This window comes from Grammomys surdaster, unplaced genomic scaffold (assembly GCF_004785775.1).
Source record: "Grammomys surdaster isolate TR1022 unplaced genomic scaffold, NIH_TR_1.0 170, whole genome shotgun sequence".
Classification (NCBI taxonomy): Eukaryota; Metazoa; Chordata; class Mammalia; order Rodentia; family Muridae; genus Grammomys; species Grammomys surdaster.
Genome location: NW_021604618.1, coordinates 7,305,430 through 7,329,056, shown reverse-complemented (window position 1 = coordinate 7,329,056; position 23,627 = coordinate 7,305,430). Strand labels below are relative to the sequence as shown.

Sequence of the window (23,627 nt, the reverse complement as noted above, 5' to 3'; positions counted from 1 at the left end):
GCGAAGAATTAGTAGGAAGACCAAACTGATGATGCAGGAGACAGAAAATCACTCAATGATAACCTTGAACATATCGTATCAGTAGGAGACATGGTCTTAGGGGGCAGGAGGGCTAGCAACCATGCAGAGGGGGAAAGCCCATGGACGTTCTCTCCATTTCACTGAAATAGCAGTCAAGGTCATTAGCACAGAGTATGCAGGGAAATGTTTTTAGTCTGAGAAGAAACAGCTGTCTGGAAAGGGGGTGTGGTGAATGAATGGGGATAATAAAATCCCTCAGCAGCCTCTGAGGCTCACTTGACAGTAACACAGCAGTGTTTCTTTTGTCTTGCTAAGATGCACACACACAGTGGATGGCGGGAACTATTTGTAAAAGTTTGTGTTTTGATGTTTAAAGAATTCACTCATCCCACATCTGGGCCCAGTGATGAGAGCAGGAAGAAGTGTCACTTCAGCTTCAAGGGAAAGTCTTCAGGGAGAGATTGGTTTTATTTAAGGTATGGCAGGGACAGCATTCTGAGGGCGAGCACACAGGGAGAGTGGCTGCTCTTGAGTAGAGCTGTTCCAATAGTGTGGTGGAGGCTGACTGATCCACGTGGGAGACCAGAAAACTAGCTGAACAGTAGATAGGTGTTAGAGCTGGGTGAAGGCTGAAGGCAAGGTAGCACATGCCTGTATGTGGTGCATGTGTTTTAAGAATCCTGTCAAAGGCAAAGGCCTTGGGAAAGTCAAAGAACAAGTCCAAGGTGTAGTAGGAAGATGAGAACACCCAGTTGAAGGAAGTGAAAAAGATGGCTCCAGCCACAGAGGCTGGCTGGCCTACAGTGGGACCATGAGACAGTTCTCTGGGATGTCTACTTGCTGTCTCCAGGAGTGAGGGGAGAGTTGGTGATGCTGGAAATCCAATGAATGAGAACAGTGAGGAGAACATTAATGAAGCTGGCACAACGAACTTACTAGATACTTGGAGTGACTGTTTGACCCAGTGCTCACCAGAGCTACGTGGTCATAGGTCTGAGATGACATCACTCAACATAGGTGTTAATTTCTCTCCATCAGGCCTTCTTGCTTAGGTGCAGGTGCCAACTAGGCAGCTTAACCAAGATGAAGGTCTTTCTTAGGTGAATGTGACTGAGGTCAGGGTTAGGATGCTCCCTGTGAAGAGTACAAATACTGGTCCATGCACTCTTCCTTTTTTTTAAGAAGCAAGGATATAAAGGAAGAATGGGTAGAGACAGGGTCTGGAAGTCTGAGTGAATAGATGAAGGGAATGATCTGGAAGTGGATGACCTGACAGGTAGGGTGATGGTAGTGATCATCTTCTCTCATTAGAAACAGGTTTGGGGCGTAGCTCAGCAGTAGAATGCTTGCCTACTCCACTGAAAACCCTGCATTGGGTATCATTTAATTTAAATCTTATAACTGATGGCAATATACAGTAAGTGCTCTATATCACGTTATAGGTTGAGTGTTGAGATACAAGGATATTTGCAAATATGGAATGAGGTATCTTAGGAATGGGAACCAAGAATAAACACAGACTTCATTTGTTATCCAGTCAAGTTAGACTGGAGGGAATTTCACACAATGCTCTTAATGCATTGAACCACCTGCCACATGAAGCAAGGTGTGGATTCCATCTGAGACTCTGTTGTCTGTACTCAAAGTTTTGGACTCTGGATTTTAGATAATGGGTACTTACTTAGCCTGTCTAGAGAAGTTCTACAGCATATAGGAAAATCTATACAATTATTTTTATATCAAGTAAGAAGGATACACTAATCTTAAATAGTTCATGTACATTTTATGTATCAAATTAAAATAAAATGTTTATCCCATAAATAAGTGGAAAATGTCAAGTAAATTTTACGATTACCAGTGCTTTAAAGATAAAAGAGAATTTTCTGAGAATGTATACAAAAGGAATTAACTTAAAGGCAAATATTTTTCTCTTATAATCTTTAAGATGAGAAAATACTAAATAAAATAAATTTTTATTCTACCTACTTGTAATCCAAATCTGTAAAAATATAAGCAAATATTTAATGCCAGAGGAGATTAACTGTAGTATTCAGTATATGTGACCATTGGTAGTATTCTGTGACAAATTAGTGACATCAAGAAAATTTCCAACTTATTTAAAAGCAGCTGAGCTTTATTTAAGGCATGATTGAGTTTGTTTTATTGTGGGAGATACTTAGGCACCCACTTGGCTTACACAATTCCATTATACAATTCCATTTTCTCCAGCTGGGAGCTGCGTTGGATCCAGTCCCATCTTCTTCATGGACACAGCAATGTCAAACAGGTAGTCATAACACTCGCACCTGTAGAAGACAAGGCAAAAGGCCTGCACATGTGTGTCAGGACAGAGCTCTCCTGATCACCGCATCTCCCAATGTCAGCTCCGCTCTGCTCTTCCTATGGTTTTCTACTTATCTCATATCAAAGCTTTTCTGATTTGACCCCAACAATTTTTAACCTGCAATCACACTGAATTGTGCAACTACACCATTTACTTCTTAGCAAATATACTACTCACATAAAGCTACATTTATTTTGTACATAAAATACGAATATTACATACTACATTTTCTAAATAAAATATTTATTATTTAGGATCTGTCTCCTTTTGCTTTGTAGCAAACTTCACAGAGACTTCCTAATTCAGAGCTGATCTAATCAATATCCCTTGATGATTCAGAATGAAAATCAGCTCTCCACAAATAACAATGACAGATTACTAAAGTTGAAACCAGTTGACCAACAACACATAAAAGACTCATATTTCATTCTAAATCCTAAACGTATTGTGTTCCTTTCCACATTCTGAGTGTGATTTGTACCAAAGATTCTCAGATTTGGTCTTACATGGTTTTTGCCTTCTCCCATGTTTCTCCCCACACGTACACCCCATGACGCCTGACAAGAACCGCACAGGAGTCTGGGTACTCATTCATGGCACGAGCCATCCGTTCTTTGAGGTCCTTCTCTTCAGGAGTATTCTCAATAATGGGTACCACTAACATATCATCGTATCTGCAAGACAGAACAAGACATTTTCCGACATTAAAGTATCAATACTCTAGTTTTGATTTTTTCCGTTAGTAACGAGTCATATACTCTTTATCTCTAAATAGCACTCCAACTTCTCCAACTTCAAAACAAGATGTTGCAAGAATTCTGTATATCTTGAATAAATATCTATGCCAAAAGATACCTTTGGAATTTGGCAGGCAGCCTTAAGTTTAAATGGCAGAAACTTGTACAGTATACCAGAACCTAACAAAGAAATCAAGATCATACAAGTATTTCCTTGAAGAAAAGATAATCATAACATTTTAAACATGAGATAGGAAATGATACACCTCACACACAGAAGTGTAGAAAGGAAGAGACATTGATCCATATGTTAAACAGTAGGAATATTTCCCAACAATATAAAAAGAAATCATTGTATTTCTTCTCGGCAGAATACTAAAATGTCTTGACAGGCAAACCAATCAATAGGGGTGTGGTTTGTGGCACCAGGATAGAAAGATCCTTCTAGCAACAATTACCATGGTGATGATAATCCTTTCAGAATAATCTCAAATCTGCTGTATTAGAACGTTCTAGTTTTTTCCTCAGTAAATATATGAGATAAAGTGAGAAAATAGAAAGGCTCAAGCAAGCAACTTGGCTACAAGTAAAACTAAGTCTATTCTTGAGGTCTCTTGTATCCAATGACAACTCAGAGAAGTGTTTGTTTAATCATGGATTTCTCTCACGCTACCTTTTCACTGAAGCAGTGAGTAAACTTAGTATGTATGCTCAAAGTGTTATCAGAAATGACCATTTTCAGGCAGGCATAGACTAGGAATATGTTGTGTGATTAATAATTTGGGCAACAATTATCATAGTAGTATAGACTTGCCCATGATTCCATTGTAGTTCAGACAGAAGTAATTATACACTATTTATAGTGTGGAAAGAGTGAATTGCTGGTCTTACATCTTTCCTGACACTACCCAGGAGAGTCGCAGACTTGTATTTTCCCATAGCATACACCACACAGTCAGAAATATTTCCAGGCACAAAATAATTTCAAAGCACAGTGAAACCGGAAAACACATTCAAGCCCATCCCTCACTTCACCAACAGGACATTGATTCTCACAAGTTAAATACATTTCAAGTAGCTCCAAACAAGTCCTTTGACCGACCCTCAGTATCCTTTGCACTCTAGAAGGCGTGGGCACAGTGCTTACAAAATTGATGGCAGCTACATTAATGAATGCTCACCTCACCTGCTAACAGGAAGTGCTTAATTCTGACTTTGTTTGCTTTGCTTGGCTCTGCTGCTGAGGACTGAACCCAGAGCCTTGTGAGTGCTCAGCCCATACTCTACTGCTTTAACTTTTACCTTTTCTGCATAATTTCCATAGTGCCGAGGATGGCTTTAGGCACACAATAAACAGCCAAGGAAATCAAATCAAATGAATTTCCCGGCACACTGGTTTAAACAAGTCCAAGCTGTTCCTTGTAGTCACAGTAAGTCACATGGTGTCTTTTGTAACAAGGAGGACCCTCCTCTAAAGGGGAGGGGGAACCAGGGTCTGCAGGAAATTAAGAAGGGTGAAGGTTCAGAAGAATGCTACTAACCAAAAGCATGGCTCAACTTGTACTTGGGTTCTGGGAACCTGCTTCTTCAAGTCACTCAAGTATAGATTTATATATAATGACTACATTTTTGTAGACCGGTGGATTTACTTAAATTTAGAAAGTCATTGTTCTACAATTTTATGTCAGTTACATCACAAATTTTGAAATACAGTCATTGTACTGGCTGGTTTTGTGTCAACTTGACACAAGCTGGAGTTAACACAGAGAAAGGAGCCTAAGTTGAGAATATGGCTCCATGAGATCCAACTGTAAGGCATTTTCTCAATTAGTGATCAAGTGGGGATGGCCCCTTGTGGGTGGTGCCATCCCTGGGCTGGTAGTCTTGGGTTCTATAAGAAAGCAAGCTGAGCAAGCCAAGTGAAGCAAGCTAGTAAGTAACATCCCTCCATGGCCTCTGCATCAGCTCCTGCTTCCTGACCTGCTTGAGTTCCAGTCCTAACTTCCTTTGCTGCTGAACAGCAATATGGAAGTGTAAGCTGAATAAACCCTTTCCTCCCCAACTTGCTTCTTGATCATGATGTTTGTGCTGGAATAGAAACCCTGACTAAGACAGTCATCTATCTAATTAAAACGAATAGACAGTTGTTTTCTTTTCACTTTCTTTCTTCTTCTTTTTTAAACAATCAGGAGCATATTCTAGAAATACATTAAGTCAATATGACTTCTAATGGTGGTCCCAGTTCAAGTTTCCTGAAGACAAAGTGGGGTGAGATCTTGTTTTCTCGGTGCTGAAAACAGGGGCTGCCCCACCTGTTTTGACAGACATTCTAGACCAGACTTTTGTTCACATTAATAGAGCAAACACTCTATTGTTTGTATTGCTAATAATTCTCCATGGCTGGGGAAGGGAGGAGGAGTCTGTCACCGAGAACGCATGTGGACATATAATGCTCAGTGGGGTATTACTGAACACAGATCCCACTGCGCCTCATTAGAAGCTTAAAAGGATCATGGTCTGACTTATTAGAGAAGGGAAAACGCATGCCAAATAATTTAATAAAAAAAGTATACCTGTAATATCCTCCCGAGGTACATTTGCGTATTCCTTTGATCATCTCTTGATGTGTAATTTTAAACTCCTGTCCTGGAAACAGAAGGGTAGCCATCACAGCAGCTTTAGAGTGGGTATGAATCACTGCGCCTGCTCCTGCAGGATGAAGGGACAGATGCTCAGTGGAGAGAACTTACGCCTTTAAAAGAAAATCAACGTATATCCCCATGCAACTCTATGTACTTGTGCTTGGTTATGGAGCTGGTGGTGAGTAAGACTGTCTCCCAGTTAATTTCTATTGCTATGATAAGATGCTACCAAAGCCAACAAACGAGAGGAAAGGGTTCACTCGGCTTATATATTCCGGCCACTGAGGGAAGTCAGGACAGGAACTCGAGGCAGGAACCTGGAGGTTAGAACTAAAGCAAAGGCCATATAAGAATGCCGCTACCTACCTGGCTCTCATGGCTTGCTCGGCCTGCTTCCTTATACAATCCAAGACCACCTACCCAGGAGTGGCACTATCCACAGTGGGCTGGGCCCTCTCACATCAGTCAATGTCAATGAAAATGTCCCCACAGACTTGCCTACAGGCCAGTCTAATGGAGGCAATTCCTCAACTGAAGTTCCACTTTCCAGATGATTCTAGCTTGTGTCAAGTTGACAAGAACTAACTATCAGGGAAGTGGAATAACACTGGACCTTCTTCATAGGCTGACAAGAGAGTGAGACGGGTTGAAACATTTCAAGTTCTTGTACACATAGATACTCAAGAGCTGTTAACTGAGGTCATAATTACTTTGATTTAGGGAGGCCGACTCTGCAAATGTTCTTTACACCAGTTCCTTTCTGCATACCTCTCATGGTATAAGCATTCATGAAAAGAGGAGTACACTGGCTTTTTTTAAGCTTCTTAGATGCTGGAGGCCCGCTTATGTCCTGCTCATTGATGTCACAAACAAACATGTCTTCTGGCTATTTATAGAAAGAGAAAAAGAAAACAAGGTTTTCTTAAAAGAAAAACAAAAAACCACTTAGAATGTCTCTACCGTGTGTATTTGTATTTGCATATGCAAATATGCTTAACATTCAAGTTAAATGTTCATGTTTGTTTCCCACAACTTTAGTACTGGGAAAAAAAATTTTTTTTAAGTTTTATGCTGTGGCCAGAGTGATGGCTCAGTGGTTAAGAGCACTGCAAGCCCTTTCAGAGGACCTGGATGTGGTGCTCAGCACCCATACTGGGCTTTCAACCTTCTAACTCCAGTCCCAGCAGACCCGATGCCCCCTTCTGGCCTGCATGGGAACTGCACACACATGGGGTGCACAGGTAAACATGCAGGCACAACACTGAAGTGCAAGCCAATAAAATTAAAAAATAAAGTTTTATACTATCAAAACCCTTTGAGAGTTAAAAATCACTTCTTTTAGAATTTGAGCGATAAAGTCCGATGTAGAAACCATTAGATAAGTAATGATGTGGTTAGTTCATAGACTTAGGTCTGCTGTTTCACAACTATTTTTCAGAAAAAGCATATAAAGAAATCAACATCTGCAGATGGGTGTCAGAATTTTCTCATCTCCTGAGAAACTCAGTAATGACATTATTCTTCACGTATTCAGGAATGTGTCAATCCAACATTTTGAAACAAAATGAAACAGAATTTCCCCCTTTTAAATTGGAATAGCTTTGCCACTGAAAATATGAACTAGTTTGTGTGACCTGAGTCCATCAGTGGGCCCAGATCACTAATCTGATAAATGTGGGATGGCATCATGCTTCTAACTGCTGCCTGCTACAGTTTTCTGGATGAGATTTTGAATATTTATTTTTACGTGTTTGCCTGCATGTATGTATGTGTACCCTGTGCATTCCTGGCCCACTGAGAGGTCAGAGGAGTAGCTTTAGATCCCCTGAAACTAGAGTTATAGGTAGTTATGAGCCACTGTATAAACCCAGGTCTTCTGCAAGAGCAGAGGTTAAGAGCACTCGCTCGCTCATAACCAGTAAGCCACTTCTCCAGGAGATTTTAAAACACACACTGGTTATGTGGAGCATACTAGCTACTTTACAAAAAAAACTGTAATTACTTAACAAATATTTAATAGTTACTTAGCAAATGTTTGTTAATTGGTTATTTAAATGATCACAGCAGAACCACCCTTCAAAACTAACACAACCTTTCAGAAGCAATTCCGCTTCAGGGAAGAGCGGTGAAGGAGAGGTAGGGGGCTTGTGGAAGATCCTTTAGCATACCTGAATGCGCTCCTTTTGCACGCCTGAGGGAGCAATGTAGATTTCATTGCTGGTAACAAAAATATAGAAATTGGTTTTTGTTTAGCTAAATTTCTGGTTTTGCACAAATAAACTGTAGCCTTGCAGTCTAAGCATTAATATTCTTTATACACCAAGCCACAAATGGCTGCTTGGTTGAATGAAGGAGCTAGGGTGCAGAGAATGAGTTCTAAGATACTATGAGGCACTGAAAGCCAAAGCAAACTCGTGTTATTTACTTTTGTCTTTCCTGCTTTCACATATATGTGTTTCTTTTCATGGCGTGCATGCAGGTGCACGCACACACAAAACAACAGTAAGGAGACAACTAGAGCGAAGATAGATAAATTTGAATATGTAGTATTTAGCATATTTTGGCATGAATGAATAGAATGTCAGTATCCTATGCAAAATATAATAACTCTAAAATTTAGGCAAAACAAATGTCTGATTAAGAACATTTCTGCATTGCAAAGAATGAGGTTTGAATTTATTGCTTGAAGTCATGAAGTGCAGAGCCCTCTGCTGGAAAGTTTGCTAAATTACAGCATTAACACTGGGTAACTGTAGAAGAATTAACTCTATGACAAGCATGTAAATCTTGGAGATTATTTGATAGTAAAGCAATCACAAAACATGAGAAATGCACAAAGGGTATTAAGTGTTGTTACATAAGCCAATAATCACAGCACTTAGGAGGTTGAGCAAGGAAGATCATGAGTTCAAGACCAGTCTGGGAATGCAGTGAGCAAATATCTGAAACAAAGAGAGCACACACACACACACACACACACACACACTTCCTTTTCACTCAATCTCTGCTGCTGGAGGCAACAGTGTGGCAGGCCCCCTCCCGAGCCACTAGCAAGGGCAGGGACCACCCTGCACAGCCACAGACATCAGCATGCCAGCCTTGTGGACACAGAGAAATTCTAGTTGTGTTGTCCGTTTGTATTGGTTTGTATTGTTGTCTTTGTAAATGGGATTTAATTTAGACTTTGATCAACTCTCAGTAATTCTTAGACAAACTAAGTAAATTTTTGACATGTCAATACTAACACAAAATAAGAAATATAGAAAAATAAAAGTGACAGCTTTTGCTTTAGGAGATAACATATCGTTTGGTTTTATAAGCCACAAACAAAACAAAATTTGAAGTTCCAAAGAGTGAATTCTGGAGTTTACTTCTCTATACTCCCTGCTCTCATTCTAAACAAGAGGAAAAAAACAAAACCCAAGCCAGCCAACCAAACAAAAACAAGAACTCATGCTACATCTGTGTCTAAGTGTGTCTACTTTTATTTACCCTCTGCTCATTAAAGATCACTGTATCTAGGGAGCTCATCTACAATATGTGTTAATCAAATGTGATTCTAACAGCATACAACACGTTTAGTGTGGCTGGCACATATTGATGAAAACAGGAAATGCTGAATCTAAACATTACAGACCAGGCTGCTGAAAGGCAATGGCTGCTGAGCGTCATGGACTTACTTTGATGACTCCTATGCCTGTGCTCAGCTTCAATCCCTATCTTTGTGCTTGTTCTCTCTCTCTCTCTCTCTCTCTCTCTCTCTCTCTCTCTCTCTCTCTCCCTCCCTCTCTCCCTCCCTCCCTTTACACACACACACACACACACACACACACACACACACACGCCCACCATGTAAGCTGGAGTGGTATTATCAGTCAAACCTTGAAACCTGTCAGTATTTCTATATTCCCAAAGACTTTACTGTTTATGTGATTCTAGTACATTACCTACTATATTTACATGTCTTTGCAACTTTATTTGCACCGAGATTCAGACACAGAAGACAAAACTATCACCACAAACATGAAGCTGAATAATAGGAGTGAATAAAGTCATTTAAATAGTAGGGATAGCATTCAATGCCTTATTAAAAATAGCCATTTTAGTCTGTAAAGCAGCCAAATGAAACCTTAAAATTCTGGCTCTTCCCACCTGTGGCCCATAGGGGGAGCTCCTTGCCTATTAAAAATAACAAACTACCTATGATGCAATTTTCCTATAAATTGATTGTAGTGCTATAAAAACGATTACATATTAAGAGATGTGCCAATAAATGGTTTATGTTGGCCACACACAATCAGTTTGTGGAACAGTAAAGTTCTTCTAGAAGTCCTGAACAATTTCTTGCTTTTTAACTTTGCTCTACCTATTTTTTAAAAAGGCAGAAATGAGTATTTTAGCTCAGTTTGGTAGGAGCTCTATTACATACAAAGACATTTTCTGCACATGCAAATAAGTAGTAGTTAACTAAAGGCAGCATTCAGAAATAAATCATGCATCAGGGAAATTAAATTACAGCCACTTGACTTCTTAAATAGGAACAAATTATTGACCGTTTCAGGTATATTGTGCATAAGAAAACTTGAAAGTTTAGGCAAAACAGTCTGAACATTTGAACAAAGCTGAAGTGACACATTAGCAACGGGGATGGATGGTGCATGGAGCATAGGATCACGGGGCACACACAGACGTGCAGGCCATCAGGGAACACGCTTTATCTGTACTGAGAGAATTCTCATATCCACCGCTGTAAAAGCTGTTGACTAAGTCACCTTTTGGTATTTCCCACTGTTGAATTAATATTTCATGAATGACACTGTAATTTGAAGCAGATGAAATTACAAAGCAATTATTTTGTGGAAAGAAATAAAACTCCTTTTGTTCAAGATGTTCTGATTTTATTTTACAACCCATTTCCTATTATAAAATGCAGATACCTTGATGGATACATATTCATACATATATGTACACATATATACATACATATCAGTACATATACACTCAACATATAAATGTTTTAATGACCCAATTTTGCTAAAGAAAAAAGGTGAATTAGAACACAGAATAAAATCTAGCCTCCAGTAACAGGACTCCTACATTTGAGAAGGAAAATATCAATTCCATTTCAGAAAGTCCAGTAGAAGGAGGCGTCACCTTGAATCACCGCCAGTGCTGTGTGTTTACTGTCATCTGTTTGACAACAAGACACTCACTGAATTCATTGAGCGACAGTTTAAACCCAGTGGCTCAAAGGCGTAGATAGCCTATGCTGGGCCTATTAATCATGATATCTCTGCTCAAAAACAGCACATGGCCTGTTTTTGAATTCAGTAAACATGGATTTTTTAATTTAATTAGAATTTAATGATTAATAATTTCTATTTAAGTGACTTTTGACTATTTCTCTGAACTTTTGAAATAAATCTTCAACTACTGTGGTGGACTGTTACTTACCTTTGGTGTTCCAAAGAGAGAGGACCAAATTATCCCAGTGAACAACTGGGAATTTATTCTACTTGTTGCTTCTGCTCCTTGGTTCCACTGGGTTATGCAAACATCCACCAATCATTTAGAAAGTATACAGCTTCAGTACCACATTAAACTGATTATCAGCTGGGTTTGGACACACCACCTGTGATCTGCTGAAATAGAGAACTCCCAGAGCTGAGATCAGCCAGAAACTTACCCATGCTTCAGGCTGATTCCTCCTCCAGTGCCAGTGACCCAGCCCAGATGGTAAAACTGTTTGCAAAGTTCTGGGATCAGGAATCTGGGATGTTCCTTGTCCTTAAACAGAAGATAATGATTTTTAAATAGACTCTTTTAAAGATGTGTATTCCAGCTGACATTTCTCTAATAGTTAGAAAATGGATTTACTTAATTATTTGGCAATTATTTGATCAGTACAGGGGTTTAACTCTATGGAACGGGCTGTAAAAACAAGGCTGGGAAATGCCAGGGGTCTATGACCCTACTAAAAGGAACATACTTTTGGCTACACAGCTAAGTGCTTCACACAGAACACCCTGCTAGAACACTGTACATGAGACTTCATGATTGTTACATGTTCAACACAGTCTGTGTTGGGGCAGTTTCAATTTTATCTTAAAAATGTTCTGTTCTCCAAAGTGATTTAAAGATCTTCTGCTATTTAATTATAATAAGTACTATGACCATTAAAATCAAGCAAATAACAATCAGTAAGCAAATTCTACTCCAAAGCAGTCACAATCCTTTTCTATGAAGGCATTTTAAGGGACCATGTGAATAAAGGCCAGGAGGAACATCAAGCTTATTTCTATGTCTAACTCCAATCAATAACTACGTCTTTGGGAAAACGATGTTGCTTGTTTCCCCCTGCTTTTCTCTTAATAGTTTAAAGAAAACAAAAGGAGAAAAACAACAAGCTCCGTTCTGGAGGTACCACATGCAGCCTTGGCTGGAAAGCAAGTAACAACGGCCTAGTAAGTCATGTTTACAGACATTTCAGAAGAGATGGATGAAGTGGACAGTGCAACTTCACAGGAGTCCTCAAGGAATAAGAGTGGATGTCTTGGGAGCAGGGTGCTCCAGAGCTGACCTTCACTTCAAGGCACCTGCAAAAACTCCTGGGGTCTCTGAGCTTCATTCTGATAGCTGGGCAAGCATCAGAACTCTGAGATAAACTCCAGACTTCACCACCCAGAAAATCACCACATAAACCCAAGACTCAGTGGGCTGCAGTCTCAAGGAAAAGGCAAACAAGAAATCCTTGCAACAGAGAAAAGCACAGCAAATAACTGACTACGGACAGCGGCCCTGGGTAAAGGAGAAATCATTCTTGAGTCCAGAGGAAAATCATTATTCCAACAGACGGGATCCTCAGCTAGAATTGTGTTTCCCAATATTTACTTCTGATTCTCATTTTCTGTCTTCTTCCCTCCCCTCTCTCTTCTTCCCCCTCACTGTGTTTGAGTATGAATATATATATATATGGGTTTAGTAGTATGAATGATAGCTTGATAAAGTAGCCTTCAAAATATAAAATTCAGAGTATGAGAGAAAGCCAGAGATTGTGTAAAAATCAACACAGGTTTAGGAGTTAGCAAAGAAGTTCAATCTACATTATACTTAATTCACTGTTTACATGATGCTGAGTGTGCTGGCTAGTTTCTACATCAACTTGACACATGCTAAAGTCCTCTAGGAAGAAGGAACCTCAAATAAGAAACTGTCCCCACCTGTGGCCTGTGGTCAAGCCTGTGGTGCATTTTCTTGATTGATGATTGGTTTGGGCCCAGCTTACTTTGGGTGATGCTGGCCCTGGGCTGGCGGTTCTGGGTTATATAAGCCACAAGGAGCAAAGCAGTAAGCAGACCCCTCCATAGTGTCTGCTTCAGATCCTGCCTCTGGGTTCTTGCCTTCTACTCCTGCCCTGACTTCTCTGGATGATGGGCTACAAGTTGTAAGCAGAAATTAACCCTTTCCTCCCCAGGATGCTTTTGCTCAGTGCTCTATCACAGCAACAGAAACCTTAACTAAGACATCGAGCCTCACTTTTACTCAACCATTAAGAACACTTTGAGGAATCAAATGAGATGAAATGAAGATAAAACACACAGCACAAAGCTGAAGAGATGGCTCAGCAGTTAGGAGCATGCACTGTTCTTGGAAGAACTAGAGTTCAGTTGCCAGCACTCACATCAAGTGGTTCGATACTATCTATAGCTCCGGCTCCAGGGTGTCAGGGTGTACTGAAGCCTCTGGTCTTCTTAGACACCTGCAGGTGCATATATCTACCTACCAATATGCACACACACACACACACACACACACACACACACACACACACACAGAGAGAGAGAGAGAGAGAGAGAGAGAGAGAGAGAGAGAGAGAGAGAATATAAAATAAAATTTGGGGCTGGAGGGATGGTTCAGAGGTTAAGGCCTGTACTGTTTTTTTGCAGAAGCCTGGAGTTTCAGTTCCTAGCACTCAAGTCAGACAGCTCACAATCAATGTTATTCCAGCCCAGAGGACCCAACATCTTTACTGGAGAGTCTTTGGGCACCCATGCTCATGCACATATCACATAAAGCTGCAAACATGTATAGATATTTTAAAATAAAATTTAAAAGTGTCTACAGTAAAAGTACTCCACAGAAAACCATGTGGCACAATACTAACTTCCTTCCGCTATAAAGAGGTAAAGTTCTTGAACACAAATTAATTACTTAAAGTTAATATTAAAATGGGTTTCTTAACTTTTTTCAAGGAATCTAGCCAAAAAATTTCTATGCCCCATATAATTTGCTATTTCCTTTTTTGGGGAACATAAATGATATTTTAATTACATATTAAATACAGCTAATGGGAAGACTCCTGCAGTGTTCCAATCATTAAGACCAAATTTGCGCAACAAATTGCAAACATTACAGAAAATGGTCTATTATTATAGATCCCCCTTTTCCTTTGTCTTTCCCTAGTATTGAGGTATTAGAGCAATTAGCCAGCTTCCTGCTATTGTCCCCTCAGCCATTCAGATCAGCAAGATACCATTACAGGGAAGTAATGGAGGCCTGGCAGCCACACATCTGCTGATTTTCAGGAATAGTCATTTAACCTGTGCAGCCTAAGAGTGTGAACGTGAACATGTTATCTTCGGAACTGGGGAAGGCTTACTGCCCACTGTACCCTGGATGCCAATGGTACCTTTCAGCTATTGTGAGATTGGCTCTCAGTGAGCATAACACCCATATGACATGAAGCCAATGACTCACCACAGTGAATAGAAGAGATGCTATGGTATGTTAGAAACAGACTCAGTGACATTCAGAACATATTACAGACATGAAAGTGGATAGCTTTCATTCTACTTTGAAGACATTTCACCTTTGTGTCACAGAAATGTGTATTTATGCCTAACAGTGGCTCCATTTATTTCTATTTCTTCCTTTTTCTTCACCTTAAAACACCAGCACATATCTGGACCTGGGCTTTCCTCTGGGAGGACTCTGTCATAAACATAAAATAAACTTTCAGGCGAGGGGTGATGTTCAGTGGTAAATCATATGTTAATTAGCATAAGCAAGAGACCATATTTGATCCTCAATACTGTCCCCAAAAGACAGTGTTGAAGGTATTTAATTTAGCCGTTAATATGGAAAGCAGTAAAAATGTGTTAGAATTTTTTCAAAACAGAATTCAATACACTTGGGCATAAATAATTAGAAACTCTGAATTTTCAAATAAAGCCAAATTGGACAAAATCCAAAGGGTAATACTAAATAGAATCTGCAGTGTAGACAACTTTCCATTGCTGTGACTATTCTACAGTGTGCATAGCTAATGAACCAGCCTACCGACAACCCCAAGACAGTCAGTCCATCAAGGGGTTTGCTTGCCTCAGCCTTCCACCATCCTCCCCAAGACTCCATCCAGGAAGGGAGAAGGTCCAGCATGCGTGGCTTCGATTCGCTTCTACCTGAGGTTTCACCTCGTTCTGTGCATTTCTGGTTTCTATGCAATGGCACCTTCTCCCAAAAGCCCTTTTGGGTTTTCATCACCCTGGGAGGCTTCTTTCCATCACTCAAACACTGATAGGAGTTCAAAGCAGAGCCTGCTCTCAGCTTTGTCCCTACTGACAGGTCAGGGATACTTTCTAAAGGTCGGTTTTCTTATATGGATCAGTGATTCCTATACTTCTGAATTTCAACCCCAGTTTTCTTTCTTTTATTACCAGGGGTGAGAGCACACATGCGGAGGTTAAAGGACCACTTTGTGGAGTCAGTTTTCTCATTCCACTTCTAGTGGGCTCCAGAGAATGAACTCAGGCCAACAGGCTTATGAAGCAATGGCTTTGCCCATTGACTCAGCTCACAGGCCCATGGGTAATTTTATTAATTTTAGGGAATGACCTGTGGTTGCCAAGTAATGACACTAATTCTATTTTAACTATCTACCATCACTGTCTTCATTAAAACATGGAGTTTAAACATTAAAAAATGGTAATGAAAATAATGTCAGTATAAACGGTAATCTTTTAACTTCCATGCAATTAATTTTCATTGTTCTCTCTTTGTATTTCCAATAAACGTGTTCCCCAGGACTGACATTTGGAGGTAGAAGGTATGCTATCCCAGTTTGATGTCCTTACTTGCATTTTCTTCTCCTCCACTTCATCCTCCATTCTACTATGAGCACTAAACTAACATAGTACCTTGATCATTGAGCTTAGATCCTTAAACCAACAAATGTTCAAACACTACTTCCTTCATCTATGATGTCCCTTTATGTCCTAATTTACTTTTTGAGTATTTTTTTTTCACTATTGGTTTATATAAATCCCTCAGTTCTAGTCAAACTCTGTATGGAATCAATTACAAGATGGTTTTCGGGGATCTCTGCATCCTGATGGTGCTGGGGTTGCACCACATGCCAACAGACTCCAGCAGACGTAGCTCCTGTACCACTTAGGTATGCAGTTTCAATGCTGGATCTCAGAATCTCAATCTCTCTCTCTCTCTCTCTCTCTCTCTCTCTCCCTCCCTCCCTCCCTCCCTCCCTCCCTCCCTCCCTCACTCCCTCCCTCCCTCTCTCCCTCCCTCCCTCCCTCCCTCCCTCTCTGATTGTTTGTTCTTTTCTGAGGCAGCCCATGCAGAAGGCCACCATGGCCTGAGAAGTCATGTGGGTGAGCAGACCTTCCTTGTGCAGTCCATCCTTGAGGTGACAACTGCTCTGGCATCAGCCCGAGTGCTGCCTCATGAGACCTTGAGCCAGCACTCAGCTCAGCTGCTCCTAGATTCCCAATCCTCAGCATGTATGGGACACAGTCAGTGTTGTTTTCAGCTGCTAAATTTTGGGATGGTTTGCTGTGCATCAATAGGTAACTAAGTTATGTCTTCCTTCCAGGCAAGAAGACAGTTTTGTTTACACTGTTGTTGCTGGTGCTGGATCTCCAGATGTTGCAATTCTCTCAAATCCTGCTGGTCAGCTTTTATTCCAGCAAGATGCGGCCACTTGCCCTCCAATTCTATGTGACAGCATTTGCTCTTTGCACTTGTCTCCTGGCATTTATCATATACTTCACTCAACAAACTGTCAGTTTTGTTAGGTCCTGAAGAAAAAAATATCAGTATGATATGATCCACTCTGAGGAGCTTGATCTAGTAAAGAACTTCACAGTTATGGGATGTTATACACAGTTAGTGTATAGCAGAAAATGGTTGGGGCGTCACAGAAGTAGAAGCTGTAGATTGGGGAGGGTGCTCGAACTCATGAAGGGTGGTGACAATGTGCTGTGCAGGTACCCAGGACAATTCAGGAAACAGAACTGTTTACAAATTAGATTCTGTGGGTGAAGGTAGAGAAGCAGGATATATTTTTAACTTTGGAAATTTCCATCCCTTCTGAGGGTGAACTAATCAGGATGAAACAAGGCGAATGAGCATAGTTGTAGAACATTCCAGAACAACGCTCAGCTCCTTGGCAGAAGCACAAGGAAGGTAGCCAGCAGTGTTCTGGCTGAGGGTTTTATTAGGCTAAGAGTGTCTGTAAATTAAGTGAGCCTTAATTACTTTAAGTAACATATTAAAAATTTGTTATTTAGTTATTTGTGCATGTGTGTGTGCGTATGTATGTGTGCATGACAGCTGTGTGGTCAGTCAGAGGACAACTTGTAGGAGATGGTTCTGTCTTACCATGTGGGTCCTGGGAACAGAACACAGGTTGTCAGGCTTGGCAGTAAGCACTCTTCCCTGCTGAGCCATCTCACTGCCTCCCTAAGTAACAAATGCTTTTAAGAATTGTATTTGGAAGCTGGTCCAAAGTGGGTTTCACTTGCTTCATTTGGAAGTAAATGAAGTTTGCAGGCATAAAATCCTAAAGACTCTTTCAGTAATGTTCCTATGGCAGCGAGTCCTAGATAAGGAAACAGACGTAAAAATTGTCCAGTAAAAACAATGTCCTATTGCACGTAGTAGTCATTGTTCAGACACTATAACAAAATACCTGAAATAGTTAACATAAGGTTTACTTCGACTCACAGTTTTCTAGGTTCCAGGCCACGGTCAGCTGTATCTTTGACTTTTAAGCCTTTGGTGGGGTGCAGGATGTCGATAGTAAAGGATACATGGTGGCACAAATGGCACACCTAATGGCCATGAAGCAAAAGATAAAAGATACATAAGGTGTCCCCTGCCTTTTGGGGTCACATGCCCAATGACATAAGGATCCCCATCTTGTACTTCCAAATAGTGCAAAACTGGGTGATAAGCTTTTATCATATAGGCCTTTGGGGACATTCATATCCAAATGATAGCATATGCTATGAGGTAGACTTAGAGGACAAGAGGAGATGGGAGACATAGGGGAGCTATGGCCTAACAAATAGGTTCTCTTCCACTAGGAAACAGACAGTAAGATTAGGAGAACAGGGGGCAACTGCCTAAACAAAAAGAAGAACCAAGGTGTTGGTAAATATGATCTATCAACAACAGGAATCACCAAGTGCTTATTCTGGGTCGGGTACTACTGTTAAAGCTGTGTGGATGACTTTATCCTTATACCAGCACTATTATACTAAAATATTAACTTGTCTAAGACTACTTGGTAACTGACAGCAGGGCCAGGATTTGAACCCAGACAATACACCTATATACTTTTAAATTATACTGTAGATGGAAAGAGGGAGAGATTGAAGCTGCCTCTGCTTCCAGTTCCTAGTTGCTAGCAGATTCCCTGCAGTGACTTTGTCATCCTCACTGGTATAGTGAACTGACAAGCAAGTTGCTCTGATTCTGTAGTCATAAAGGGACAAATATTTTCCCTTTCCTCAGTCCAGGGAATCAGAGGCAAACTGACTAAAACACCTACTACTCTTTAACTACATAGGCCTTCTCTCTGTGTTTCTCAGAAACCTACAAGAGGGAGAATCCTGCTGTGTCTTCTGGAACTTACCTCTGTTCAGAATCCCAGCTGTGCTCTGTGTGTTGTTAATAACGTGTTAACAATCTCTAACACATAGGGCAATCTGAATCAGACCAAATCAAATTGAACTTCAGTCATTATATATATGCGCATGCACACACACACACACACACACACACACACACACACTCACAGGACACCATGATAGGTGAGGCAAAATTAAAAAAATAAAAAGCAAGCAAGCAAGCTTCCTGGATTTTCTCCCCAAGGCATGGTTTTCTAAGAAGATATGTTCTTGGTTAGTTATACCTACCCACTACAGTGCTTTGCTTAATAAACACTGGATGCATTAAGATATTTCTCATATTAAGAAAAGGCTAATATCAAATGGTTCAAACTGATATCTTGTGGACTGTGCTGGGTTGTTTTATTCACTGTTGGGGAAGCCTTCCAAGCAGGTTACACATCGCTATGTCTTAAAGGATACATAAAAGTTAACAAAGAAAAAAAGGAGTAAGGTGTCCATGCTGCCTAGTTTAATGTCAACTGGACACAAGTTATGATCATCTGAGAGGCAGGAACTTCAGTTGAGACAATGCCTCCATAAGACGGGCTGAAGGCATGCCTATAGAGGAGTTTCTTAGTGATTGATAAGGAACAACTCAGCCCACTGTGAGTGGTGCCACCCCTGAACTGCATCTGCATCAGCTCCTGCCTCCAGGTTCCTGCTCTGCCTGCACTCCTACCCTGACTTCTATGATGAGCAGGAAAGTAGAGATGGAAGCAACATAAACCCTTTCCTCCCCAAGTTGCTTTGGTCATGGTGTTTCACCACAGCAATAGTAACTCCTGGAGACATAGACTAAATCAGGCTTACAGGAAGTCATTTATTTGATTTGTACAATACTTAGAACTCAAGCCAATATTTTTAAATCAACAGATCTCACACAGAATATGACTTTCTGAGTTTCTTTCAAAAAAGCATAATTTGAAAATGCGTCCATACCTCCACACAGCAAGAAAAGGCTGGAGACATGTAATGTGATCTCCAGTCAAGGTATATGGTAGTTTTCTTTTGGGTTTACTCAAAATATGGGCCAATCTAAAATGCTACGTATTCAAGTGTTTGACGAATCACTATCTGAAACTACCTACTTCTCCTTCTGCATTTGAAAAGCACCTTCAGCTTCTTTTTTGTGTGTGGCTATTTTCTTGGTAAATTCAACCACAGCTCTTGGATCACAGGTTCTTTTGCTGATCTGGCACAAAACTTAGTATGAAAAATAAATTTGTATATCTATGATGACCTTCACCAAGATTTACTAATAAGGAGTGACAAACATTTCTGCTATCAATGCATCTTTTTTTTTTCTTATTTTTTGGTTTGTTTTTTTTCTAGACAGGGTTTCTCTGTGTAGCCCTGGCTGTCCTGGAACTCACTTTGTAGACCCCAGGCTGGCCTCAAACTCAGAAATTTGCCTGCCACTGCCTCCTAAGTGCTGGGATTAAAGGTGTGCACCACCACTGCTCAGTGCATCTTAATTCTGATACATTGCATTTACTTTCCTCATTCTGCATATATAGGGATGGCCATCAGGGACCTGTGTCCTATATGCAAAATCTCCCTCACAGTCTTGCCTAACTTCAAGGTTTTCTTTTTGAATTTGGGAAAAGCCACTTATTCAAAGACAATAATAGTTCACAGACGCTCTGCACTAAAAATTTCCTGTGCTTTATTTTTGAGACCTTCAGCTAGAAGAAAGGCTAGTAAAGGGAGATAATTTTGTGGACTTCCCCTGAGTCTTCTGCAGCGCTTATCAGTTGGTATTGAAAATGTTTATTCTTCTAGTTCTCTAGTTCACCATTTTCTTAGCACTAGAAGGCATTCCATAAGACTGCGTCGCGTTTAATTGAAAGAAAAACTCATGCTCCCCGAGGGCCCAGTTTCCTTAAAGAACAATCATTTCCATGATAGGCAGGCAAGGACAACTGTCCAAAAGAGTGCTGTCTTTGCGGTGCCTGACAATTCCGGTCGAGCAGCCAGCCCTACCAGCGTGGAGAGGGGCCTTTGGCCCGGATTGGGTTAGGGATCAGCCGCCGAGAGCTCCAGGCTGAAGCCCCACCCCGCGTACCGTGCCTCTACCTCGTGTGCTGTAGACCGCTGTCCTTACCTGCGCGCCACATGGTCGCGAGCAACAGTCTCCTTTTGCTTGACAGCCAGACATGATTCTAACACCGCTCGGTTATCCGCCCTACGCTCGTTCGACGTCTAAGCGGTCCGCCGGAACGCTATTAGGCAGCAGAGCAGGCAGCCTGGGGGGCGGAGCAAGAGCGAGAGGCAGGGTCTGAGAGGGCCTCGCCCATTGGGAAAGTCTACGGCGACGCAGGCCAACCGGTGGGCGTGCCCTTGAAGGTTGGAGGCGGTGCTAGAAGGACTAGTCCTCCAGTCCTAAGGTGCAGAGCGCGCACTGTGGGCGGGGCTAGCCCATTCAAGGCGGGGCCTGGGCGGGCCTTGAGACTGCCGATCTTATCGAGTTGCGAGCTTTCCCAGAGAAGGCCGGGAAGATGGCGGCCTCCTGGAGGCTTCGCTGTAACTTGCCGCTGCTACCTTACCTTCTGGGCTTCGGAAGCCGTCGAAGCCTGGGACTAGCTCAGGGTGCTGCTGCGTGGCCTGTCGGCCGCAGAGCAAGTTGGAGGTGGTTTCACGGAACTCAACTGCTGCAGGGTGAGTGGCTTGTTGTCGCTTCTCTCTTTAGCTGAGCAATGGGCCTGGGTCAGGGGCTTTCTTGCTTGGGGACCCGAGTTTGTGAGGGTAAGTGCAGAGTCTCCTCGTTCCTTCCAACCTTCCCCAGAAACGGGCCTGCTGACTTAGCCTATAGCTTGAGCCAAAGGACAGTCTTAATTCTTGGGAGAGCTTGGCCCTGTCCTTGGCCTGCCTCCAGGGCTACATGGCTTCTCTGTGACCTTGCTTTAGAATTTGAGTAATTTCGATGTCACCTAGGAAGGGTCTGTTTTAAAACCCCTTATTTTAGACCCTTATCAATCGCATGTCAAATTTCTTTAATTTTACCATTCATCTCTAACGTAACAAAGCTGCCCATACATTCAAAGCCACTATTACCCATCATTATTCATTCAAAGGACTTGTCCTTATTGGGAAACCTTAAATCTTACTGCACTTAATGGTGCCTGTGCAACATACAAGGCTTAATTTATAAAATACAGAATTATAGACATGGCTAGACTATTTCAAGTAAAACATGTAGCATGAAATCCGTACAGTCTATTACATAAAATTGCCCTTAAGCAATGGTATTGGACTCGGAGGTATACCCACTGTCCTCCCATTATTTAACATACAGTATATAAAATGGCAGACCTGGCATTATTCATCCTTACATGTAAGAATATGGGCTGGGGGTTAGGATGGGGGCAGAGAAGACAGTTTTATAAACCATTAGACATTTAAGTAATCATTCTTACCACCATCTGGTACTGTAGGCCTAGCCCACACTTTCTGAGCTGTCTGAGGCCAAAAAACAGAACGAAACAAAAAAAGAAAAACAGTAAAATGGGCGTGCTGAGGTTTCTAAAGAGTAATAGGGACAATTTACTAAGTCATTTTTGGAGTAATGTTTAATAAATACTCCCTGGATATTGTCTTTAACAATATAGTGTATAATATTTTCTCTGCCTTGTCCTTATCCTCATTTGTTAAAATTGAACTTTCCTACACTTAGCAGAAACTCTGACTCAGGAATCTGCACCTTACACTCTTGTGAGTTTCATGGACCACACTTTTGAGACTCCCTGCCTCAAAACATGGAATGTGAAAGCTTAGAATTGGGAGAAATACCTGTGAAGGGTCCTATCCTTGCTTTTGAGATCTTTTTGAGAGTCTAAATGCCCTAAACTCTGTACAAAAAGAAAAGAGCATGTGTGCTTAGACACAAAAATGGGTAGTTTCCGAGGTTTTTCGTAGAGTCAGTTGCTTCTGCCTTTAAAATTCACATGAGTAGTTTTCATCTGGTAAATCTTGGCATTTTACCTATTACTTATCCTCTGCATCCAGATATATACCTTGAACACCTCGTCTCTAAACATCGTCTGTAAAGATGGTACTGAATCCCAAGGCAAACTGAGCAGTTTTATCATCGCTACCCACTATCCACTTAAAGTACAAATTCATTGTCTTATAGCTAGCTCTTGGAGTCAGAAGTATAAAATGAATCTCACTAGGCTAAAGTCAAGGTGTCTAGCCAGGCTTGTCTTCTTTGGAGGTTCTAGTAGACAATCTGTTTCCTGGTTTGGTTTGGTTTGATTTGGTTTTGCTTTTTTTCCATCTAAAGCTTCTCAGATTTGTGGGCTCTTAGTTCCTATTTAACCTCCAGCTCAGTAACATCGAGTCTAGTATTGATTGAATTTTTATCTCCCGCCACTTCCTCTTACCTTCCATCAGGAGGATGAAGTCTTATTGTTAATGCTGGTCCCACCAGGATAATGGATTTTTCCCCCATCTCAAGATCAATTGATAACAACTTGAATCCACATTCATCTTAATTCTCTCTTGTTCTGTGATATAACATATTTGTAGGTTTTGGACATTATGACAGAGACCTCCAGTAGGGGCACTATGCTGCATGTGGAGCCCAAATTTTTCTACCAACTCTTACCAATAGGCTTTTGTTAAGCTACCTGAGTACACATTAACTATTTTAGAAAACGTGAACTTACAGGGTTGGTTTTTTTTTTTCCATCTTCATGTATAATAAGGAGTTTCTCCATGAGGTGAGTAGTAATTATACTTTAATAAAACTAAGCTGCTTTTTGGGTATTCAAGAGGACTGTATGCATTTAGTGAACCAATTTTCTTTCATCTACTTATGTAGAATTTTAAAATCTGTAAATTTGAAAGTACTTTTGTTTTCCCTAAAGGGAATTTGTTGGCTGCCTTTGTGAGCTATGGCATGGGCTATGTG

At 41.0% G+C, this 23,627-nt stretch overlaps 2 protein-coding genes across 4 annotated transcripts in view; one reads left to right on the top strand and one right to left on the bottom strand.

The window, feature by feature from the left end:
• Positions 1–2,134: 2,134 nt before the first annotated feature.
• On the bottom strand, positions 2,135–20,989 carry Apip (APAF1 interacting protein). Of its 3 annotated transcripts, none has more exons than XM_028766997.1 (7): positions 20,820–20,989; positions 11,431–11,531; positions 7,913–7,961; positions 6,513–6,630; positions 5,676–5,811; positions 2,872–3,039; positions 2,135–2,327 (listed from the first exon to the last, which is right to left on the bottom strand). In XM_028766997.1, the coding sequence occupies exons 1-7, from the start codon at positions 20,871–20,873 to the stop codon at positions 2,228–2,230; spliced, it is 726 nt and encodes a 241-aa protein (XP_028622830.1). In that variant the 5' UTR covers positions 20,874–20,989; the 3' UTR covers positions 2,135–2,227. The 3 variants fall into 3 exon arrangements, with proteins under 3 accessions (XP_028622830.1, XP_028622832.1, XP_028622831.1); XM_028766998.1 differs by having other exon boundaries at positions 2,219–2,327; positions 5,676–5,748; positions 20,820–20,927; XM_028766999.1 differs by lacking the exon at positions 7,913–7,961 and having other exon boundaries at positions 2,138–2,327; positions 20,820–20,988.
• A 166-nt stretch (positions 20,990–21,155) lies between these two features.
• Positions 21,156–23,627, top strand: part of Pdhx (pyruvate dehydrogenase complex component X) — a 52,802-nt gene continuing 50,330 nt past the window's right edge. The window contains exon 1 of the mRNA XM_028766932.1: positions 21,156–21,373. Coding sequence (XP_028622765.1) covers positions 21,214–21,373 — 160 coding nt within the window. The 5' untranslated portion in view covers positions 21,156–21,213. The remainder of the gene's footprint in view (positions 21,374–23,627) is intronic.

Bases quoted from the DNA above. Each gene is read 5' to 3' on its own strand.
- Apip (XM_028766997.1), bottom strand. From the start codon at position 20,873: ATGTCTGGCTGTCAAGCAAAAGGAGACTGTTGCTCGCGACCATGTGGC. The intron at 11,532-20,819 runs GTAAGGACAGCG...CTTCTGTTTAAG, and splicing joins CGCGACCATGTGGCGCGCAG to GACAAGGAACATCCCAGATT. The intron at 5,812-6,512 runs GTATGCAGAAAG...TTCATCCTGCAG, and splicing joins GAATGCTTATACCATGAGAG to GAGCAGGCGCAGTGATTCAT.